We start from the raw sequence: 20,494 nt of genomic DNA, 5'->3' as shown, positions 1-20,494 counted from the left end.
TTTAATATGAGGGCAGATGTTCTTAATCTCTATCATAAATTCAGCTGAACACACTTTACATTATGATTAACTCAAATATCTTTCAACTGCTAGGAATATGAGTACACGAAAGAGATGGATTGCTTTCAATAAAATGAGTGTTTGTGCCTGCAGAAATTTCTATTTTCATCTCTTGACAGGAGACTTAATCTAAAACAGTAATTTCCAGCAAATTCTAAGTGTCTGCTTTGACTACATCATTGTACAAGAAGTATACTGTCAATGATGAAAATGTATATTTAGTTATAGACATCAGAAGCAAAACTTTCTGTTTCTGAAAATAAAATATGCTTTTAAAACTAGTCAGTCGTGACAGTTGATTTCAGCATTCATTGGCAACTGCTCCTCCAAAATGTGCAGTCCTATCTGTGCCATAGCACTTCTCCATTAAAGCTCAGGCCTCTGTAATTATTGACTAGAGTTTTTTAAACAGCAGGAGGAACTGATGAAGCAGGAAACAGCAGGTGAAAGGTAATACATAGGCCTTCCTGACTAAATCTCTCAGATTAGCCAGTGTAGTTCTAGGCTACATTAACAGAGGGATAGAATCAAGATCATGTGAAGTATTAATACCACTTTACAATGCCTTGGTAAAGCCACACTTGGAATACTGCATCCAATTTTGGTCACCACAATGTAAAAAAGATGTTGAGACTCTAGAAAATTGTGCAGAGAAGAGCAACAAAGATGATCAGGGGACGGGAGGCTAAAACATACAAAGAATGGTTGCTGGAATTGGGTATGTCTAGTTTAATGAAGAGAAGGACTAAGGGTGACATGATAGCAGTGTTCCAATATCTCAGGGGTTGCCACAAAGAAGAGGGAGTCAAGCTATTCTCCAAAGCACCTGAAGGCAGGAAAAGAAGCAATGGATGGAAGCTAATCAAGGAGAGAAGCAACCTAGAACTAAGGAGAAATTTCCTGACTGTTAGAACAATAAATCAGTGGAACAACTTGCCTCCAGAAGCTATGAATGCTCCAACACTGGAAGTTTTTATGAAGAGATTGAACAACTATTTGTCTGAAATGGTATAGGGTCTCCTGACTGAGCAGGGGATTGGCCTAGAAGACCTCCAAGGTCACTTCCAACTCTATTATTCTGTTATTCTCTACTGCAGTGCATTCTACATGGATAACACTTGAGAAGTATTTGGAAGCTACAACTGGTACAGAATATAATGGTGTTGACAGTTCTGGAGGTCTGTTGAGTGGCCCATGTTATAACATTTTTGTGGGAACTATACTGGTTTTCCCCCTTCATGGATTACTGCCTTGTCATGGCAAAGGGGCTTGCATAATTCAATGAAGCTATGAGCTAGGCCATGTAGGGCCACCCAAGATGGACAGGTCATAGCAGAGAGTTCTGACAAAACATGATCCACTGGAGAAGAAAATGGCAACCCACTCCAGTATCTTTGCCATGAAAACCCCATGGACAGTACCAAAAGGAAAAAAAAAAGATATGATGCTGGAAGATGAGCCCCTTAGGTCGGAAGGCGAACAATATGCTACTGGGGAAGAGCAGAGGGCTAATACTAGTAGCGCCAGAAAGAATGAAGCGACTGGGCCAAAGCCAAAAGGACGCTTAGCTGTGGATGTATCTGGTGGTGAAAGGAAAGTCCAATGCTGTAAATATTTTTTCTCCATAGGAACTTGGAATGTAAGATCCATGAATCAAGGCAAGCTGGACGTGGTCAAACAAGAGATGGCAAGACTGAACATTGACATCTTAGGAATCAGTGAACTAAAATGGACAGGAATGGGTGAATTTAATTCAGATGACCATCAGGTATACTACTGTGGGAAACAATCCCTCAGAAGAAATGGAGTAGCCTTCATAGTCAATAAAAGAGTAGGAAAAGCAATACTGAGATACAATTCCCAAAATGAGAGAATGCTCTCAGTTCGAATCCAAGGCAAATCATTCAATATCACAGTAGTCCAAGTCTATGCCCCAACCAATGGTGCTGAAGAGGATGAAATTGACCGGTTCTATGAAGCCCTACAGCACCTTATAGAACTAACACCAAAAAATGATGTCCTTATCATCATGGAAGATTGGAATGCTAAAACAGGAAGGCAAAAGATAACTGGAATAACAGGCAAGTTTGGCCATGGAGTACAAAATGAAGCAGGGCACAGGCTGATAGAATTTTGTCAAGAGAATACGATGGTCATGGCAAACACTCTTTTCCAACAACCCAAGAGATGGCTGTACACATGGACATCACCAGACAGTCAACACAGAAATCAGATTGACTATGTGCTCTGCAGCCAAAGATGGAGAAGCTCTATACAATCAGTAAAAACAAGACCAGGAGCTGACTGTGGCTCAGACCATGAGCTTCTCGTTGCAAAATTTAGGCTTAAACTGAAGAAAGTAAGGAAAAGCACTAGGCCACTCAGGTATGAACTAAATCGTATGCCTGACGAATATACAGTAGAGGTGACAGATAGATTTAAGGAATTAGATCTGATAGACAGAGTGCCTTTAGAACTATGGATGAAGGTTTGCAACATTGTACAAGAGGTAGCAACTAAAACCATCCCAAAAAAAGGAAATGCAAGAAAGCAAAATGGCTGTCTGAGGAAGCTCCGCAAATACTGTAGCTGAGGACAGGAGGGAAGCGAAAGGCAAGGGAGAAAAAAGAAGATACACCCAATTAAATGCAGAATTCCCGAGAATAGCTAGAAGAGATAAGAATGCCTTCTTAAATGGACAGTGCAAAGAAATAGAAGAAAGCAATAGAATAGGGAGGACCAGAGATCTCTTCAAGAAAATTGGACAGATGAAAGGAACGTTTAATGCAAAAATGGGCATGATAAAGGACCAAAATGGCAGGGACCTAACAGAGGCAGAAGAGATTAAGAAGAGGTGGCAAAATTACACAGAAGAACTATACAAGAATGAGCTTAACGTCTGTGATAATCACAATGAGGTGGTCACTGACCTCGAGCCAGACATCCTAGAATGTGAATTGAAATGGACCTTAGGAAAGCTGAGCAACAACAAAGCTATTGGAGGTGACAGTATTCCAGCTAAGCTATTCAAAATCTTAAAAGACGATGCAGTAAAAGTGCTACACTCAATTTGCCAGCAAATTTGGAAAACTCAACAGTGGCCACAGGATTGGAAAAGATCAGTTTACATTCCAATTCCAAAGAAAGGCAGTGCCAAAGAATGTTCAAACTATCACACCATTGGACTCATTTCACATGCTAGTAAAGTTATGCTTAAAATCCTACAAGCTAGACTCCAGCAGTATGTGGATCAAGAACTACCAGAAATACATGCAGGTTTTCGAAGAGGCAGAGGAACTAGAGATCAAATTGCCAGCATATGCTGGATCATGGAGAAAGCTAGGGCGTTCCAGAAAAACATCTACTTCTGCTTCATTGACTATGCTAAAGCCTTTGATTGTGTGGATCACAACAAACTGTGGCAAGTTCTTAAAGAGATGGGAGTACCAGACCATCATATTTGTCTCTTGAGAAACCTATATGCGGGTCAAGAAGCAACAGTGAGAACTGGACACGGAACCACTGATTGTTTCAAAATTGGGAATGGAGTCCGGCAAGGCTGTATACTGTCACCCTGCGTGTTTAACTTATATGCAGAGCACATCATGAGAAAGGCAGGGCTAGATGAATCAAAAGTTGGAATTAAGATTGCAGGGAGAAATATCAGCCACCTAATGTATGCAGATGATACCACTCTAATGGCAGAAAGTGAAGAGAAACTAAAGATCCTCTTGTTGCGGGTGAAGAAGGAGAGTGCAAAAGTTGGCTTGAAACTTAACATTAAGAAAACCAAGATCATGGCATCTGGCCCTCTCAATTCCTGGCAAATAGATGGGGAAGAAATGGAGGTAGTGTTAAATTTTATTTTCCTGGGCTCCAAGATCATCGCAGATGGGGACTGCACCCAAGAAATTAAAAGACGCTACTAGGGAGGAAAGCCATGACAAATCTAGACAGCACACTAAAAAGCAGAGACATCACCATGCCAACAAAAGTGCGTATAGTCTTTCCAGATGCAATGTATGGCTGTGAAATTTGGACCATAAGAAAGGCTGAGCGCCAAAGAATTGAAGCCTTTGAATTATGGTGCTGGAGAAGACTCCTGCAAGTCCCTTGGACTGCAAGGCGATCAAACCGGTCAGTCCTAGAGGAGATCAACCCTGACTGCTCTTTAGAAGGCCAGATCATGAAGTTTAAACTCAAATACTTTGGCCACCTAATGAGAAGGAAGGACTCACTGGAGAAGAGCCTAATGTTGGGAAAGGTTGAGGGCAAGAGAAGAAGGACAGAAAGGCCTGGAGGAACATTGTCCATGGGGTCGCAATGGGTCGGACACGACTTTGCAACTAACGACAACAACATACTGGTTTCCATTTTGCTCCTGGATCCAATCAAGGTGTTGGCTATTACATATAAAGGCCTTTCTGGCATGAGTCCAAATTATATAAAGAGTCATCTCACCGCAATGGGATTGGCCAGTCCCATTTGCTCCCATTGAAGAGGCCTATTTTGAATCCTTTCTGCCAAAGAATTTCATCTGGTGTGGTCCAGGAGAGCCTTTTCTGCTATGGCTGTCGCCCTTTGAAATATTCTCCCACACACTGCTGACCTTCTGGTGGCTCTTCCAGTTGACCTTGGGCCCTGATATTATTGAACCCATCTTTCAGGTTTGGATGTCTTCTGTAGAAAGATTTCAACTCACAAAGCCCAAGAGACAAAATGAGAAGTATAAGATTGTTTCGGGCTCTGCAAAAATGTGAAACGTGAAAATCTTGCAGGAATTAGAAGGAAAAGCAAAACAAAGCAAAACAATTTATTGCTTGGAAGAAGAGGAAGAGATGCTAATTCTCTCTCTCTCTCTCTTCACTTCTGTCTTGTTGGCTTTTTTTTAGTTAGCTCTGCCCATGAAATGCTGAAACCAGGGTTCTTTTGTCCATTGCTTCTAAACTTATAGTAAATTATTCATGCATAACTTGGTTCTAAAGCAGATCTCAAGTTCTACATCATTTATAATGCTATAAAACCTGGTGTGAAAATATCTGCAGAGCTTCTGTAATTAAGATAGAAAAAAGAAATATAGAGGGTATTTATAGAAAATGTACATGAGCACTTTTATGAGAATGACAGTTTCAGCATATTCTATATTATGTGTGCACAAGGACGTACAGTAAGTAGTCTTTTGAAGGTATTCTAATGTTCTGTTCTCTGAATATATTAGTTATGTACTGTTGTGCAATTTACTTCATTTGGGAAAGTGTAGAATGGCTCCTGGTTCATTAAAGGAGATGAAACTCCCTTCATAAAATTAAATATGCCTACTGTTCTCAGACAATACTTCCTGTATTGCCTGAAAATTTATATACTTATAACTTATACTAATAACCTATTACATTTCTGTTAATATGTACAGTACATTAGTTACAGTACATCAACATCGTCATCACCATCATCATCTTTTCAAGTGACTCATAGGTGTCTTAAAGTTAAGGAATGGCCATTTACATGAGCCAATGTTCATGTCTTACAACAGATGCAAAATCCTGCTTTTAAATCACAAGAAAAATTGATTAACCTTTTTTTTAAAAAAGTTACTTTGTTGAAAAGAACTTTAAAGCATTAATTATTTAAGCATTCTGCAAATTAAATTTTTGGGAGGTTGGGAAGGAGATGGGGATATATTTCCTTTGATTTGGAATTCAGTCATAAAAGGAAAGAGATAGGAGAGCAATACTTGGTGGCCATTTTTTTTAACTTTGGCATTGCCATTTGCAAAGTGAGCAAGCTGGCATTATAGGAACCCACAATTCATGGGTGGAGACCCTCATCCAGTGCCCCAAAGCTTCAAGAAAGGATATATAGGCAAAGCTGTTGAAAATATGGCTCTGCCTTATAACTATATTTATAGTAAAATTTCAGTTTAGTAGTTTCTTCTTCTTCTTCTTCTTCTTCTTCTTCTTCTTCTTCTTCTTCTTCTTCTTCTTCTTCTTCTTCTTCATCATCATCATCATCATCAAATCTGTATAAAAGAATTGCTCATTAGTCAGAAAAAATAACAAAAAGTAAAGATATATTAGTAGTGAGAAAGATTCTAAGATGGCGGCTACAGAGGAAGCTTGGTTACATCATGGGAAGAGAAGCTGCTATTAAACTAAATTATCTTAAACTAAGACAAAACAGTAGGAGAAAAGGGAAAAAGGGAAAGATAAGTCAGAAAAATAAAAAAAAGACTGAAGAAGAGAAAAAGCAAAGAGGGCTCTGCAAAGCACAGAAGAGAACTGACTGGGATGGAAAGGAAAGCCAACTGAGGGCAGTGCAATGACCGGCAGAGAGTAGAAACAGGAAGGCCGGTGAGATAGTGGAGAAGGAAGGAGAGCTAGTCAGGGAGAGAACAGGAGTACTTACTGTGAATCATCCAGGCAGCCCTGTTTCCTGAAGGAAGCAGAACGCCGGCGCGACTGACCAGCAAATGGGAGCCATGTGGCTGCAGAACTGTTGGTGGGAGTGGTGGAATGCTGCAGCACAGTAGACCAGGGCCGACAGACAGCAGCAGACCAAGTGCTACAGACGGTGATAGACTAGGGCCTACAGATGGCAGCAGACCAAGTGCTACAAATGGCGGTAGACCAGGGCCCATAGCTGGCAGCAGACCAAGTACTACAGATGTTGGTAGACCAGGGTTTACAGATAGTAGCAGACTAGGTGCTACAGATTGTGGCAGACAGGGCCTATAGATGGAAGCAGACCAAGTGCTATGGATAGCAGCAGACCAGGGCCTGCAGACGGCAAAAACCAAAAAGAGGGATTTTCAAACAACAAACTCATAGAACAGGTGACTGATACTATTGTGGTATGCAATGCATGTTTCATGTTTGTGCTTATGCCCAAAGAACACACAAACTATACATGCATTAGATGTAAACTAGTGGAGGAAAAAGTAAGGAACTTAGAAGCAACTCTAGACAAATCCCAATCTACGAAAAAAAGCTATATCCAAAGCAAACCAATTAATGAACAAATAACTCCCAGAGGATTTGACCCTACTGACAAACCCTTGGAGGAAGACAAGTGGATGTATGTTACACATAGAAGGAAACACAATACTCAAAGAAAGAAGCAGCTTACAACTAATGAACCCCTTCTGCCCAATCCAACCCAACCAGAAACAGTCCCACTAATACTGAGCGATCCTTTTCTCTCCTTAGATGGAAACATGCAGACCCACAACCTCCCCCTCAAAGAAAACATGCAGATGCCTAGCAAAGAAACAACTTCAAATATCCCTAAAAAGTCACTTCAAATATCCCTAAAAAAATCACAGCAACAAACACACCAGAGATAAACAGAAAAGCACCCAAAACTGCATCTCCCAAAAAAGGAAGGTGAGTGTTGGTAATAGGGGATTCTATCCTCAAAGGAATGGAATCATCCATCTGCAGACTGGACATACAATCTAGGGAGGTATGTTGTCTCCCCAGAAAAAAATAAAAATCAAATACTTTTTCCAGTATTTGAGGGGTTGACACAAAGAAGAGGGGGCCACGTTATTCACCAAAACACCAGAGGGCAGGACAAGAAACAATGGTTGGAAACTTATCAAAGAGATCAAACTGATCAACCTGGAATTAAGGAGAAACTTTCTAAACAGTGAGAACGATTAACCAATGGAATAGCTTGCCCTCAGAAATCGTGGGCGCTCCATCACTGCAGATTTTTAAAAAGAGACTAGACAGTCACTTGTCTGAGATGGTAGTCTTCCTGATTGAGCAGGGGGCTGGACTAGAAGACCTCCAAGGTCCCTTCCAGCTCTATTCTATTCTATTCTATTCTATTCTATTCTATTCTATTCTATTCTATTCTATTCTATTCTATTCTATTCTATTCTATTCTATTCTATTCTATTCTATTCTATTCTATTCTATTCAATGATGGAACACACTGTGATCTCTAGAATTTTGACATGATTTTATAAGTGAACCTTTGTCTCTTCACAGTCTCCTGGTTTCCAGCCTGGTACCTTAACCACTCGTACAAACTGGCTCTGACAATAAACAAGGGGACTGTTAAAAATTATCCCCTCTTAGTTTCAAATATACTAGGCACACCACTGCTTTAATTTTGTTTATATTTTACACATTATTGCTGGTTGCTTTGCAACGATGACATTTATGAGACAGAGAAAGAAGGAGTTAGTGGTGAGCACTGAGAAAACTAATCTTTTGGTGATACAAAAATTCTAAGAGTCAGAATATCAAACATCATTTGTAAATAATATCTACATGAGTGAATGGCCCAGGTATTTAGGGCATTGCCAGGGATCTTGAAACTGTGGTGTATAGCTGAATGAAAATGCCAACCTAATGTCCGACTAATGTTAAAAAATTCAGCAGGCCGGGTGATACTTAGAAGGAAAAAAAAAAGAGTAGTACTTAAACTGGTAATTATTAATTGAAATCCTATCTACTTGAAGTTATACACTTCTGGGATCAAGCAATTTAGAATAACTTGGGGCCTGCCATTTTCACCACAGAAGGGAGAACTGGTTGAACCCCGGAGACACCCTTCCATATTGCATCTTATTTTGTTCAATTAAATGTCGGAAAGCTTTTTCATGTTTGAGGCAGTCCACACACTCTGTAACTTTTTTTTCTGAATGGTAAACAGTGATACAGATATGGCGTCTGAGATTAACCATTGATTTTCAATTTCTTTCTTAACGATCTAAAGATAAAATTTTCAGTTTTCACAGTAGCTAACATTTTCAATAGTCTGTCCACCAGTTCCCCAAGATCCCTTTCTATATGATCCCCACCAGCATAGCTCCAACTGATTTCTCTCTAAACCGAGGGTGCTCTTTTTTGTCTACATTATCTTGCCTTTACTTTTGCTGACATTTTTGCCATTTTAATGCCCCTTTTCCTTGTTTGATGAGATAGTGGGAGTCTTTCACTGTCCCCTTCTAATAGAGATTTCCCAAGCATAGGCTTTAATTTCAAGAGTGTACATGTGTATGTGTGCTATGTATACTTTTACAAGTTCATTTTTTGGTAATTTAGACAATAGGTAGACAAAAAATTGCAACAGTAGGAGTGGATTAATATTTCCAATTAGTTTACAAGACAAGGACTTTGAAACTGAATGCAGTCTTGGTAATTAAGCTATGAATAGTACTGCAAATGCAATGGAAGAAGTAAAAGATTGCATATCCTTCACTCAGGATAATTGAAATCCTATCTACTCATTGAGTAGATACTGTATAATGTAGGGTTAGCTGCACATTTAGTGTTTTCTAACCATTCAGGTGCTGATCCCAACATAAGCTCTCTTCTCAAAATAATTTGAATTAGTTACTTAAGCAAAACTCTGAAGCCCCTAATTACACTTCAGCACTTAAAAGCAAGAACCCTGGATAAATGGCTCTCCTTTGATTGGACTTTGGAAACTTTCACTTGTACTGAAATGTAGCCAAACAAAAAAGCCCATCTTGAGCCAAAATATTTCTTCCTTTCTGGAAATTTATACATGAAGCAATTCTTTGTCTTGTTGCAAAGAAATGTTTCTTAACTTGAGATTTATCCTCATGAAGATGATGAAATAATATGCAAACCTAATGGTTAAACTGCAGGTATGTTTTAACTGTGCGGACAATAGCTCTGTTCTTTGTAACACTCTTAACTGTAACATTGTTATTTGTTACAGTTACAGCCAAAATCCTTATCCACTTTTATTTACAGCCAGTGTCATTGATAAAAGTAATCAGTTGCAAAACCACACAGTAGAGAATTATTATATTCAAAAGGATTTGTGACTTGTTATTATTGTAATTACAATAGTGAAATTATCAGAAGCTAGTTAAACAAGAATATTATTATAAAAAGAAATATATGACACAAAACAGAAAACCAAAAAGCAAGTTTATAGGAAGTTATAGCTTACAAAGGGAGTGACAGGAATAGGGCATTATAAACAATCTCCACTTTGTTCTATTTTCTCTTTTTTATAAAATAAGGATTTTTTTTCAACATAAAGTTTAATTTTACAAGGTTAATATTCTAAGTACATGGCCACCTCAGTTTTGTTTGATCTACAGTTATTATTTGTTTACAATAAGAATGTTTTATTGTAAGTTCTGCGAAAGGCCAAATACAATACATAATTTCATCAAAAGTCAAGCCCCATAGAAAATTCATCATATAAATTGCATCAAAAATTCAGATTGGTTGCCATTTTCTTCCTTACATGTTTGATGTAGACCATGTAACAGTCAGTTCAGTAACTTTTTTCCTTTAAAAATTAATAAAAATATTGTGATTTGACTATAAAGACTAACTTTTGATGCAACCTATATGTTAGATGGAGGGACGCGGTGGCTCAGTGGGTTAGGATGCTGAGCTTGTCGATCAGATGGTTGGCAGTTTGGCGGGTCGAATCCCGAGTGCCACGTAAAAGAGTGAGCGCCTGTTACTCGTCCCAGCTTCTGCCAACCTAGCAGTTCGAAAGCACGTAAAAATGCAAATAGAAAAATAGGGACCACTATGGTGGGAAGGTAAACAGCGTTTTGTGCGCCTTTGGCGTCTAGTCATGCCGGCCACATGACCACAGAGATGTCCTCGGACAAGCGCTGGCTCTTTGGCTTTGAAACGGAGATGAGCACCAGCCCCTAGAATCGGAAACGACTAGCACGCATGTGCAGGGGAACTTTTACCTTCACCTTATATGTTAGATTAAAGGTAAAGGTAAAGGTTCCCCCGCACATGCGTGCTAGTCGTTTCCGACTCTAGGGGCCGGTGCTCATCTCCGTTTCAAAGCCGAAGAGCCAGCGCTTGTCCGAGGACGTCTCCGTGGTCATGTGGCCGGCATGACTAGACACCAAAGGCGCACGGAACGCTGTTACCTTCCCACCATAGTGGTCCCTATTTTCCTACTTGCATTTTTACGTGCTTTCGAACTGCTAGGTTGGCAGAAGCTGGGACGAGTAACAGGCGCTCACTCTGTTACGCGGCACTCGGGATTCGACCCGCCAAACTGCCGACCTTCCGATCGACAAGCTCAGCGTCCTAACCCACTGAGCCACCGCGTCCCTATATGTTAGATAGTTGGGGGTAAATCTCAATCATTGAGAGGCGTTGAGATTTGAATATAATTGCTGATATAACTGCTGAAGTTTGAAGATGTGTCATGCTTTGCCTATGGAAAGATGTTCCAGAAAACTGTATGATATAATCAGTCTTCTCTTGATTTATTTGCCATACACTAAATAAATAATAAATTTTGATTTATTTAAGGACTAACAAAATGGCTAGGCTGTTAGCAAATAGACAACTGTCACAAAGCTGTGCCACTAAATAGCTGAGAAATTTTAATGAAAGAAACCAAGAACTCTACAGTTTAGTAAATCTCTAAGAGTTGACTGCCTGGATCAGATGAATGGAAAATCCTGGCTACCACAGATAATCCTGGCTACCACAGATTAGCCACATCCTGGCTACCACAAATAATCTTTGGCCAGCCACTCATTCAGATATTTTGATGTCTACTGTCTCTTAGCTAGTATTCATATATTTCTGTGAAGAGAAAAATAAGAAAGCAATGGTAGTTTTAATGTGTTCAGTAATGAAGATTTAGAAATTGATATTTACATTTCAGTAAAAGACTTAATGATAATAAATTAAAATGTCTTTGCTCTGTAAAGTGGATGGAAATTATGCTTTTATCCATTTCAAAAATCTCCTTTCATAGCTTATTTATGAGTTTAAGTCTTATTGCCCAAATACTCTGTTCTTCAGGAATATAGTATTTTCATTTCAGCCTATACTTATAAAACATGGGCTTAATGGTATTTGTGTGGGTTTCTAGTTTAAGCACGGTGCTACTTTGCCTTAATTACAGTCATTAATCAAACGTCATTACATAACATTGCAGAGACACCATGGGTATTGATGTTATAAAATTGCTGCAAAAATAATTTGTTTGGATTGCTGGTTGCTTATACGATATTGTGTCAGGTATCTTGTGATGGGTTAGCTTTCTTCAAAAGTGCAAGTAGCTCTAAGATGTGATCCATCCTGAAGCATAATTCACTCCAGTTCAGATTATGCTAGGTTTATTTCCTAGTATGAAAGATTGACTTGTCTTCTGCCTTCCGTAAATATGCTTTGCTTCAGTATTTTTTTAAATATTTGCATAATAATCTTGCATAGAATATTGATGGCATTTATTCCTTTTTTAACAATACTTTTTTTTACTGAAATTTTACCAGATAATACAAAATGAAATAAGAAAAGAAAGGAAAAGTAGAAGATGGGGTAGGAAGTGCAGAAAATAAAAAGAGAGAGATGGAAAGAGAGAAAACCAGAAAGAAAAGCATAAAAGAGGTTATTTCTGAACTTCTTTACACCAATTACAAGTAAACATAACATCTCTCTTCCCCTTTAAAGTTACATTACAGAAATCACTTCTTCCCATATCTCTTATCTGCTGATTCCATCAGCAAAAACAGTAATGGTTCTATCCAATTTCACTTAAAGGATTTCCAGGATTTTATAAGAATATGTCTTATCCCTGCTCAAACAACATCATTTGACATTCCTTTCTTTTGTACAATTATCTGACATTCTTAATTAATTCTTAATTTGACTTTAAGGTGCTATTGAGGGACATAGTTGACATCCATATGTCCTTCTTCCTATCCTAGACATTTTTCCAAGCTTCAACAGGCTACTTCACTACCTAGGTTGTTTTTCATCTGTTAACTTAATATCTGTATTTCCTCTCTATTTTGTATCTCTCTTATTTTTCAAAACCTCTGTTTTGTTTTACAAGACTTCCACTTTGACTTTAATTTTGTTTACCAGTCCATTCAGTGATCCTACAGATTCTTCCAACTGATTTTCAGTCTCAACTTTTTTCTCTTCGTTGAAATCTCTTTCAACTGATATGTTCACATAAGCAGATATTGTTGCTGTTATTGTAGCTATGAATTTCTTTCCTAGTTCCTTGACCCAGTGAAATCTTTCAAATGTAATACTTTTTCTGTCATTTTTGTAGTTTTTCTAGTAATACAGTATCATTTTATCAAGAGCAAAAATAAGGTTTTTTTTCTTTTCCACCCTTTCTATTGTTATGACTTTCATCTCCTCTTGAACTCCATATTTCTATGATCGCATGGTCTGTTTAAAATTAGCTTTATCTCTTCATTTTTTCAAAATTCACCAATTATTTTCTCACTGACTATATAAAAAGTCTACATTCCCACAAAGGTATTATTTTATTTATTTAATTTAAAAAACACTTTACCAGAAGTCATAAAATTTCAAATTTAATGGATTCCTTTACTCTGTTTAAGCCTTTCTTAACCTAAATTCTTGTCAAGATTATTTGCCCTTAATGTTATTTTTTTTAAATTGCTATCTAAGTCTTTGATTTATACTGAAATGGAGGATCACTCACTGTGATATTATTCTGACTTGCTGCTGAAAAGATCTTTATTAGCATTAGGATCATTTTAATAGAAAATTGCTTTAGAAAATAAGGTTTAGCAGACTCAATGTCTTTATACGCTCCACTGCAGCTGGAACTTGTCATTGTTCCTCCATCATTTAGGTTCACAAATCAACTCTAATCCTATGTTCTCCTTGCAAAGAGCAGCTGTCCAGAGCATGTGGGCAATCTTTGGGGAGGCTCTGTTGGCCCAGGCACATTTCCCAAATATTAGTCCACATGACAGTATCATCTTTGCTCCTTCGAAGATGACTTAGACCACCATTGCTTCACCCAGAATATCCCCTTCAATTATTTTAAATTTGCCCTATAATGACACAATAGTAATTTATTATAGGATATATTAAATGTCTTGCATACATAGAAAGTGTCTATGGAGTTAAAATAATTCAGGTAATTAGTGGTCATTTTATCTGCAAGTAGTAGACTAGCATTATATAACTATATTCAGTTTCCAGAACTCCTTTCAAATTAATTTGAGATCTATTTTTCTTATAACACACACACACACACACACACACACACACACACACACACACACACACACACACACACAGAAACATACTCTCACACACAAATACACACACAGACACACACACACACACATTCATATTAATGTAGGTTTCTGTACAAAGTTTACATCTGAACAGAGAGTATGAGAAGTGGTCTAGGAGAGAATCTTCACAATAATAATTTATGCTGCTTGCCAGGGTTTTTCTAAAAAAACAAAACAAAACAATATACATTTCATTGTACAGGTACCCAGAACTCATTCAGACTCATTCTAGAACTCAACAATTGTCTGGAAAAAATAGAATTAAAGCAATATTTTTATAACCTTAAATAACTTATATATATATATTTAAAATCCTAGAAAATGTCAGGCGTTATGTCTGTTAGTGTGTGTGTGTTTGTGTGTGTGTATGCGCACGTGGGTGTAACAATGTCTGTTTATGGAGATCATATTTTTTTTCTCTTCTGTGAGTTGTTGACTAACACTGGCTCATATTAGAGTCTCAAGCTCTTGTAATGATATTGAAAAAATAATAATTAAATAAAGTTTGCCACAATTTAAGCACTGTCCTTAATTTGGCCAGATATAAATTTCAGCTTCTATAAACTTTAGGGGAAAGCAGTTCTGCCACAAAAGTGATAAATTGCGTAGTTTTAAAATAATCCTCTTTAAGCAGTTGATTTTCCTTTCATTATGTTAATCCTTATTAAGAAACTATAATTCTGCTAGTAATGCATAGAAAAGCTGCACAGCACACTAATGCACGAAAAAGCTTGTAGCTAGCATAAAAATGGAAACATTATGCAAATACATGATTGTACAGTATTTTCTTTACATTAGTAATCCTTATATATCTGAACAGAATTAAACTGCTTATTAATTACCCTTTTCTATTATTTTTAGGTCCTGAAAAAATAGAATTCATGTGCCCCCTGAATCATATCAAATGTACTGGCTCAAACAGATGTATTCACATGTCTCAGCTCTGCAATGGCATTTATGATTGTCCTGATGAATATGATGAAGGAGCACATTGTCGGGGTAAGTAAGTCGGGGTATGCAAAGAAAATGTCTGGATTCTTTTCAAAAGAATGTCTTATATATTTGCATCTACACCAAGCTAGAAACTATCCTTTGCCTACTTTTCTTTGTACCATTTATAAACTGCCTTCCTTGTCAGATTGCACCTCATAGTTCCAATGTCTGAGTGTATGTGATGGAATGTTGATAAATCAAGGACATTCATCCCTTTCATCTTCATAAAAATATGGTTACTTTATTTTATTAGAGATCTTCAGTCTTAAGATTTGGTACCTGGTTATATTAATGTGTATATTTGTAGGTATTGGACAATGCCTATAAAATATTTGTAACTTGCTCATATTTATTTTTCATTGTTGATCTGCATATTAGTTTTTTTTGTTTAAATAGCAAGTACTATAATGAGCTGAGTTATTTCTTTATTTTTTTCATTTTAATCATTGTTACAAAATTATTCCTAGCTCTCCTTATTGAATATATTCAAGCTAATGTACCGGCATTGATGACTGCTTTGAATTCACCAAGCACAGGAAACTACAATGAATATAATGAAACATAATTGATTACCTTGTTTAATTGACACTTTCTATGCAATTTAGCCTGAAATAGCTAGATATTTTAGTTTAGGCAAACTTAAAATGAAATTTATATTGGAAATGGGAAACTGAGAAGATATTGAAGAAAAGCTGATAAAATTTAGAAAGATTATTTAAAAAACAGAAATACATGCACACAGTTTATCAAACTATATAGAGAAGCACAGAGATATAGAATCAAATGCCAATCATGCATTTATTCACAGTTTTAAATTCTGTTTGCCAAACTGCAATTACAAACTCATCTTTTGCACTGTAAGGGGAATGCTCACCAGGCAAGTATTTTAACCTTAGCTTTGTTCATGAAATTCTTTAAACAAGTAATCAATAATTTCAAGATGAACTTAACTATAAAATGATACTGCAGCAGTCATTATAATCGTAATAACAGTCACCCCTATATACTTGAGGGCAGCAAAAATATTGTAGAAAACAATTTTAACTAGATACTTATTTTCCATTATCAAATAGGAAACATTTAAATACAGTAGCCTCTATGTGCACAATGACACTTCTTCATCTATATTTATTCCACTTGAAGTTTCAAGAGAGTGATTAAAATGTAGTACAGTATTCAGTTCTTTCTGTGTGTATTGACATATGTACATATTTACATATTTCAAAAAGGGAAAATTAACATCTAGAAGGAGTTTTCTTAGGAATCACAAGATTTTTCTTCAGCACTTTGAAGAAAACTATGCCAGATCAAGAGCATTTAAAAGTCTCCTTAGGTTAAGACATAGTTTACAATGTAGCATGGAGCACTATTGTTTGAGAAACTCAAACTGTCTTTGGAGCCCAAGTACTTCCCCAAGAGATTAACTTCACTGAACTTGATGGAACATTTTTTCTGAAAATACTACAGAGTTGAATAGTTCATTGTCTTCAATTTATTTCTTTTCTTTTTTTTCATTTTTTCCACTCCATGTCTCTTCCAAATGATCCATCGTGGGTTAAGTAAATCTGTAGAATAATTTGGGGTTTGTTCAAGTTTGTTATTGACTGCTCCATTCTAAACCATACTTTAAAGGTTTGAAATAAATTGTTATAAATCAAACGGCAAAACAAAGAAATATTGGGATATTGAAAGAAGTCTAAGGCAAAGAAACACAACAACAGAAATCCCAATGACTTTTTAAGATCTGTCAAGCTACACATTAAAAGAAGCACTCTTTGTCCTAAGGGAGCCTGATAGAAATGTGGTCGGTCATTGTTCTTTTAAAGTGTCAGTGGAAAGAAAAGAAAACTTCAATAGGTTCAAAGATTTTAAAGAAAGTTGGGACAGGGTCTCTAAGATTACTGTAACTTTCAGTGCCCGCTCCTTTTAAAATTTAATTCATCACAAGCCTAGCCTGCATTCTAAAAAGTTCCCTATTATCGATCAGTAAAGTTGAATGTCCTTCAAGTCAACAGTTAAAGAAAGTAAGTTTATAAATACAGACTAGGGGTTGCTGAGAAATCTTTCTTTTGGTTTCAATGGACAATATTGCTTGAAGAAACAACAGTGTTCTTGATTAACATCAAAGATTCTGCCAAGTACTAACTACAGCTGGAGTAGTGAAGTGATTAAGATGTTGGACTAGGACCAGGAAGATGCAGGTTTAAGTCCACCCACAGCCCAGAAGCTCAATGAGTGACCTTGATCCAGTCACCCTTTCTTAGTCCAACCTACTTGACAAGAATGTTGTTGCATGGAAAAATTGGAACACAGTGTGCTATGCATCCTGCCCTAAAAATAAATATAATATAATATAATATAATATAATAATATAATATAATATAATATAATATAATATAATATAATATAATATAATATAATATAATATAATATAATATAATATAATATAATATAATATAATATAATATAATATAATATAATATAATATAATATAATATAATATAATATAATATAATATAATATAATATAATATAATAAATATAATATAATATAATAATATAATATAATATAATATAATATAATATAATATAATATAATATAATAATGTAATGTAATGTAATGTAATGTAATGTAATATAATAATATAATGTAATGTAATGTAATGTAATGTAATAATAATATAATATAATATAATATAATATAATATAATATAATATAATATAATATAATATAATATAATATAATATAATATAATAATGTTATATCAAGTGAACTTAAGAAGACTAATGTATTTTTTATGATTCCATTTTTATAATGATATAATAAAAATGTATGAAGTGATTTTAACAAATACTCCCAAAACATATTTGAACTCCCATGAAATTCCTCACATTTTAAGCCGAATCAGACAGAAAGTTTGGAGGAGGTAACATTTCCTTCATTTTATCATTAAAATCAGCTGGTATGGTGGTTTTTTACATATCGGCATTAAGCAGATAATAATCAGTCACCAAAAACTGTTGGGAGGTGCACAGTAATTCAAGCTCTTCTAAATACTGCATCATCGAATGCCTCTCACAAGCTCTTTATACATAAGGAACTTACATGTCAAATATGCATGTTAAATCATTTTTTCCCTGATATTCTATCTTTCACAGAAGGGGAAATTTAGATACTGAAGAGGCATGGTGTCTCTCAAGTGGGTTTTAAACTGGAGATGCAGATTGGGTAGTATCCTAATTAATATATCATATATTTTTTTTTTGCCTCATAAACTATCACATGAAAAGTGAGCACTTATAGACCAGCAAACCTTTCCTGATGGAAACATTGTGTTTATCACTTATTCCTTTTATTCCAGTTTAGTTAATTTTATAATTTTCACAGGAGTGATTTTAATTAAATCCTTCTCTCACCGAAAAGTGAAATACAAATGTAATAAAAAATGTACCATCTCTCTACTATTTTCCTAAATAATATAAGGATGCTATAATCAAAGTTCAATAATAGTCTGTAAAAATTCTCTTTCTAGTTAAACCTCTGCACGTTACAATACATTTATTTTGTCAGGGGCACCCTTCAAGCACACAAAAACACATATTCATGTTTGAAGTTTGTAGAGCATAAAACCTTTGTGGTCACAGTCTGAAGTTATGTAGCATGGCTAATTCTTTGAAATTATTTGCAGAATTCATTATGTCTGAAGATATCAATCTTTTCCCTACAAAAAAGTACAAAACATAGAAAATGAAAGGGAAATTATGAGTTCTTATGTCTGAGTGCAACACAAGGGCAAAATAGACCGCGAAGGCAATCTACAAAATTGGTAAGGATAGTGATTAGCAAGATAAAATTGGATGAAAAAAAATTAAGTCAAACTTAAAGAAAAGAGAAACAATTAAAGAAAGATAGGAAGGTGGAAATACACAGGGGAAATTTTGAGTGATTAATTATGAGACAGTTGGATTTAAACACTGAAATTGGTTCCTGAAACATAGTTCTCCAAGTTAAGCTTAAGTGGCTTTCATGCAGACAAGTAGGGAGATTAATTCATCAAATTATAAGCAGTATTAGAAGTCTCCTATAGAATTTCAGCAGAAACAAAAAGAAAACTGGGGAAGGTTGAAAATAATTTCCCATCATAGATTTCTAGAGCTAGATTATTTGGGGGTGGGGTGGGGGTTGCATTAATTAAGGGGTAGAAAAGGAACTGTTCACCTGCTTTCCTGCCTCATAATAATTTTAAGCAGAGGGTTCACAGAGTACACAAATAGAAGGAATTAAACTTGGGACAGGCGATGAAATAGATCATGCTTTTATACGTGTGTATAGGTTAGATTTTGCATAAATTTGGAGATAATTTCTATATAACATGAGTATTGGCTGGCGGAGATGAGAAGATGGGATTTTTCTTCAGTGGCCCCTTTTCTATGGAACATTCATAGAAAATCCCCTTTGGGGGATTAGAATGGCCCCAACTCTGTTAGCCTTTCATAAGGCCCTAAACACCTGCTTATGTTCTTGAGCCTGAGGTGCTGAATGTGTTAAGGCAGGTGTGTCAAACTCACCGCGTCATGTGACGTGTCGCGACATATGACTTTTTCCCTTTGCAGGAGCTGGGGTGAGCACAGCTTCCATGTGATGCATCCGGCCCACAGGCCAGCAGTTTGACACCCCTGTGTTAAGGGCCCTATTTCCTGGCTGTATTGCTAACTAGCCAGGTACAGGTAGTCCTCGACTTACAAGAGTTCATTTAGTGACCATTCAAGGTTACAATGGCACTGAAAAAAGTGACTTATGACCGTTTTTCCCAATTACAACCATTGCAGCAACCCCATGGTCACGTGATCAAAATTTGGATGCTTAGCAACTGGTTCCTATTTATCACGATTACAGTGTCCCAAGGTCATGTGAAGCCCCTTTTGTGACCTTCTGACAAGCAAAGTCAAAGGGGAAAGCCAGATTCACTTAACAACTGGGTTACTAACTTAACCACTGCAATCATTCACTTAACACCCGTGGCAAGAATAGTTGTAAAATGTGGCAGAATCACTTAACAGATGTCTCACTTAGCAATAGAAATTTTGGACTCAAATGTGATTATAAATTGAGGACTACTTGTATTTCAGCTACTACGTATATTTAATCTGGAGGTTTTTATTTTTTATTCTTTTAAATGTTTTAGTGTCTTAATTGCAATATATTTTGTGAATTGTAAGCCATTCAGAGTCACTGGCTGAGATCAGTGGCTTCAGAAATTGAATAAATAAACAAGCATATATATTATACATGCTAAATTGTTTTAAATCAACAGGTAAAATTCTAGAAGCCTATAATTTTCCTTAGCTGCCTGGCAGGAAGCCGATTTCTCAGTGGTAGAGATAAAGG

General features: G+C 36.3%; 1 protein-coding gene across 1 annotated transcript in view; it reads left to right on the top strand.

Annotated features, from left to right (window-relative positions):
* Window positions 1-20,494, top strand: part of LRP1B (LDL receptor related protein 1B) — a gene marked incomplete at both ends in the record, with an annotated part of 948,262 nt that overhangs the window by 425,884 nt on the left and 501,884 nt on the right. The window contains 1 exon segment of the mRNA XM_081314549.1: window positions 14,975-15,112. Coding sequence (XP_081170675.1) covers window positions 14,975-15,112 — 138 coding nt within the window.

Source organism: Vipera berus, assembly GCF_964194415.1.
Source record: "Vipera berus genome assembly, chromosome: 1".
Classification (NCBI taxonomy): Eukaryota; Metazoa; Chordata; class Lepidosauria; order Squamata; family Viperidae; genus Vipera; species Vipera berus.
This window is presented reverse-complemented; position numbering and strand designations above follow the sequence as displayed.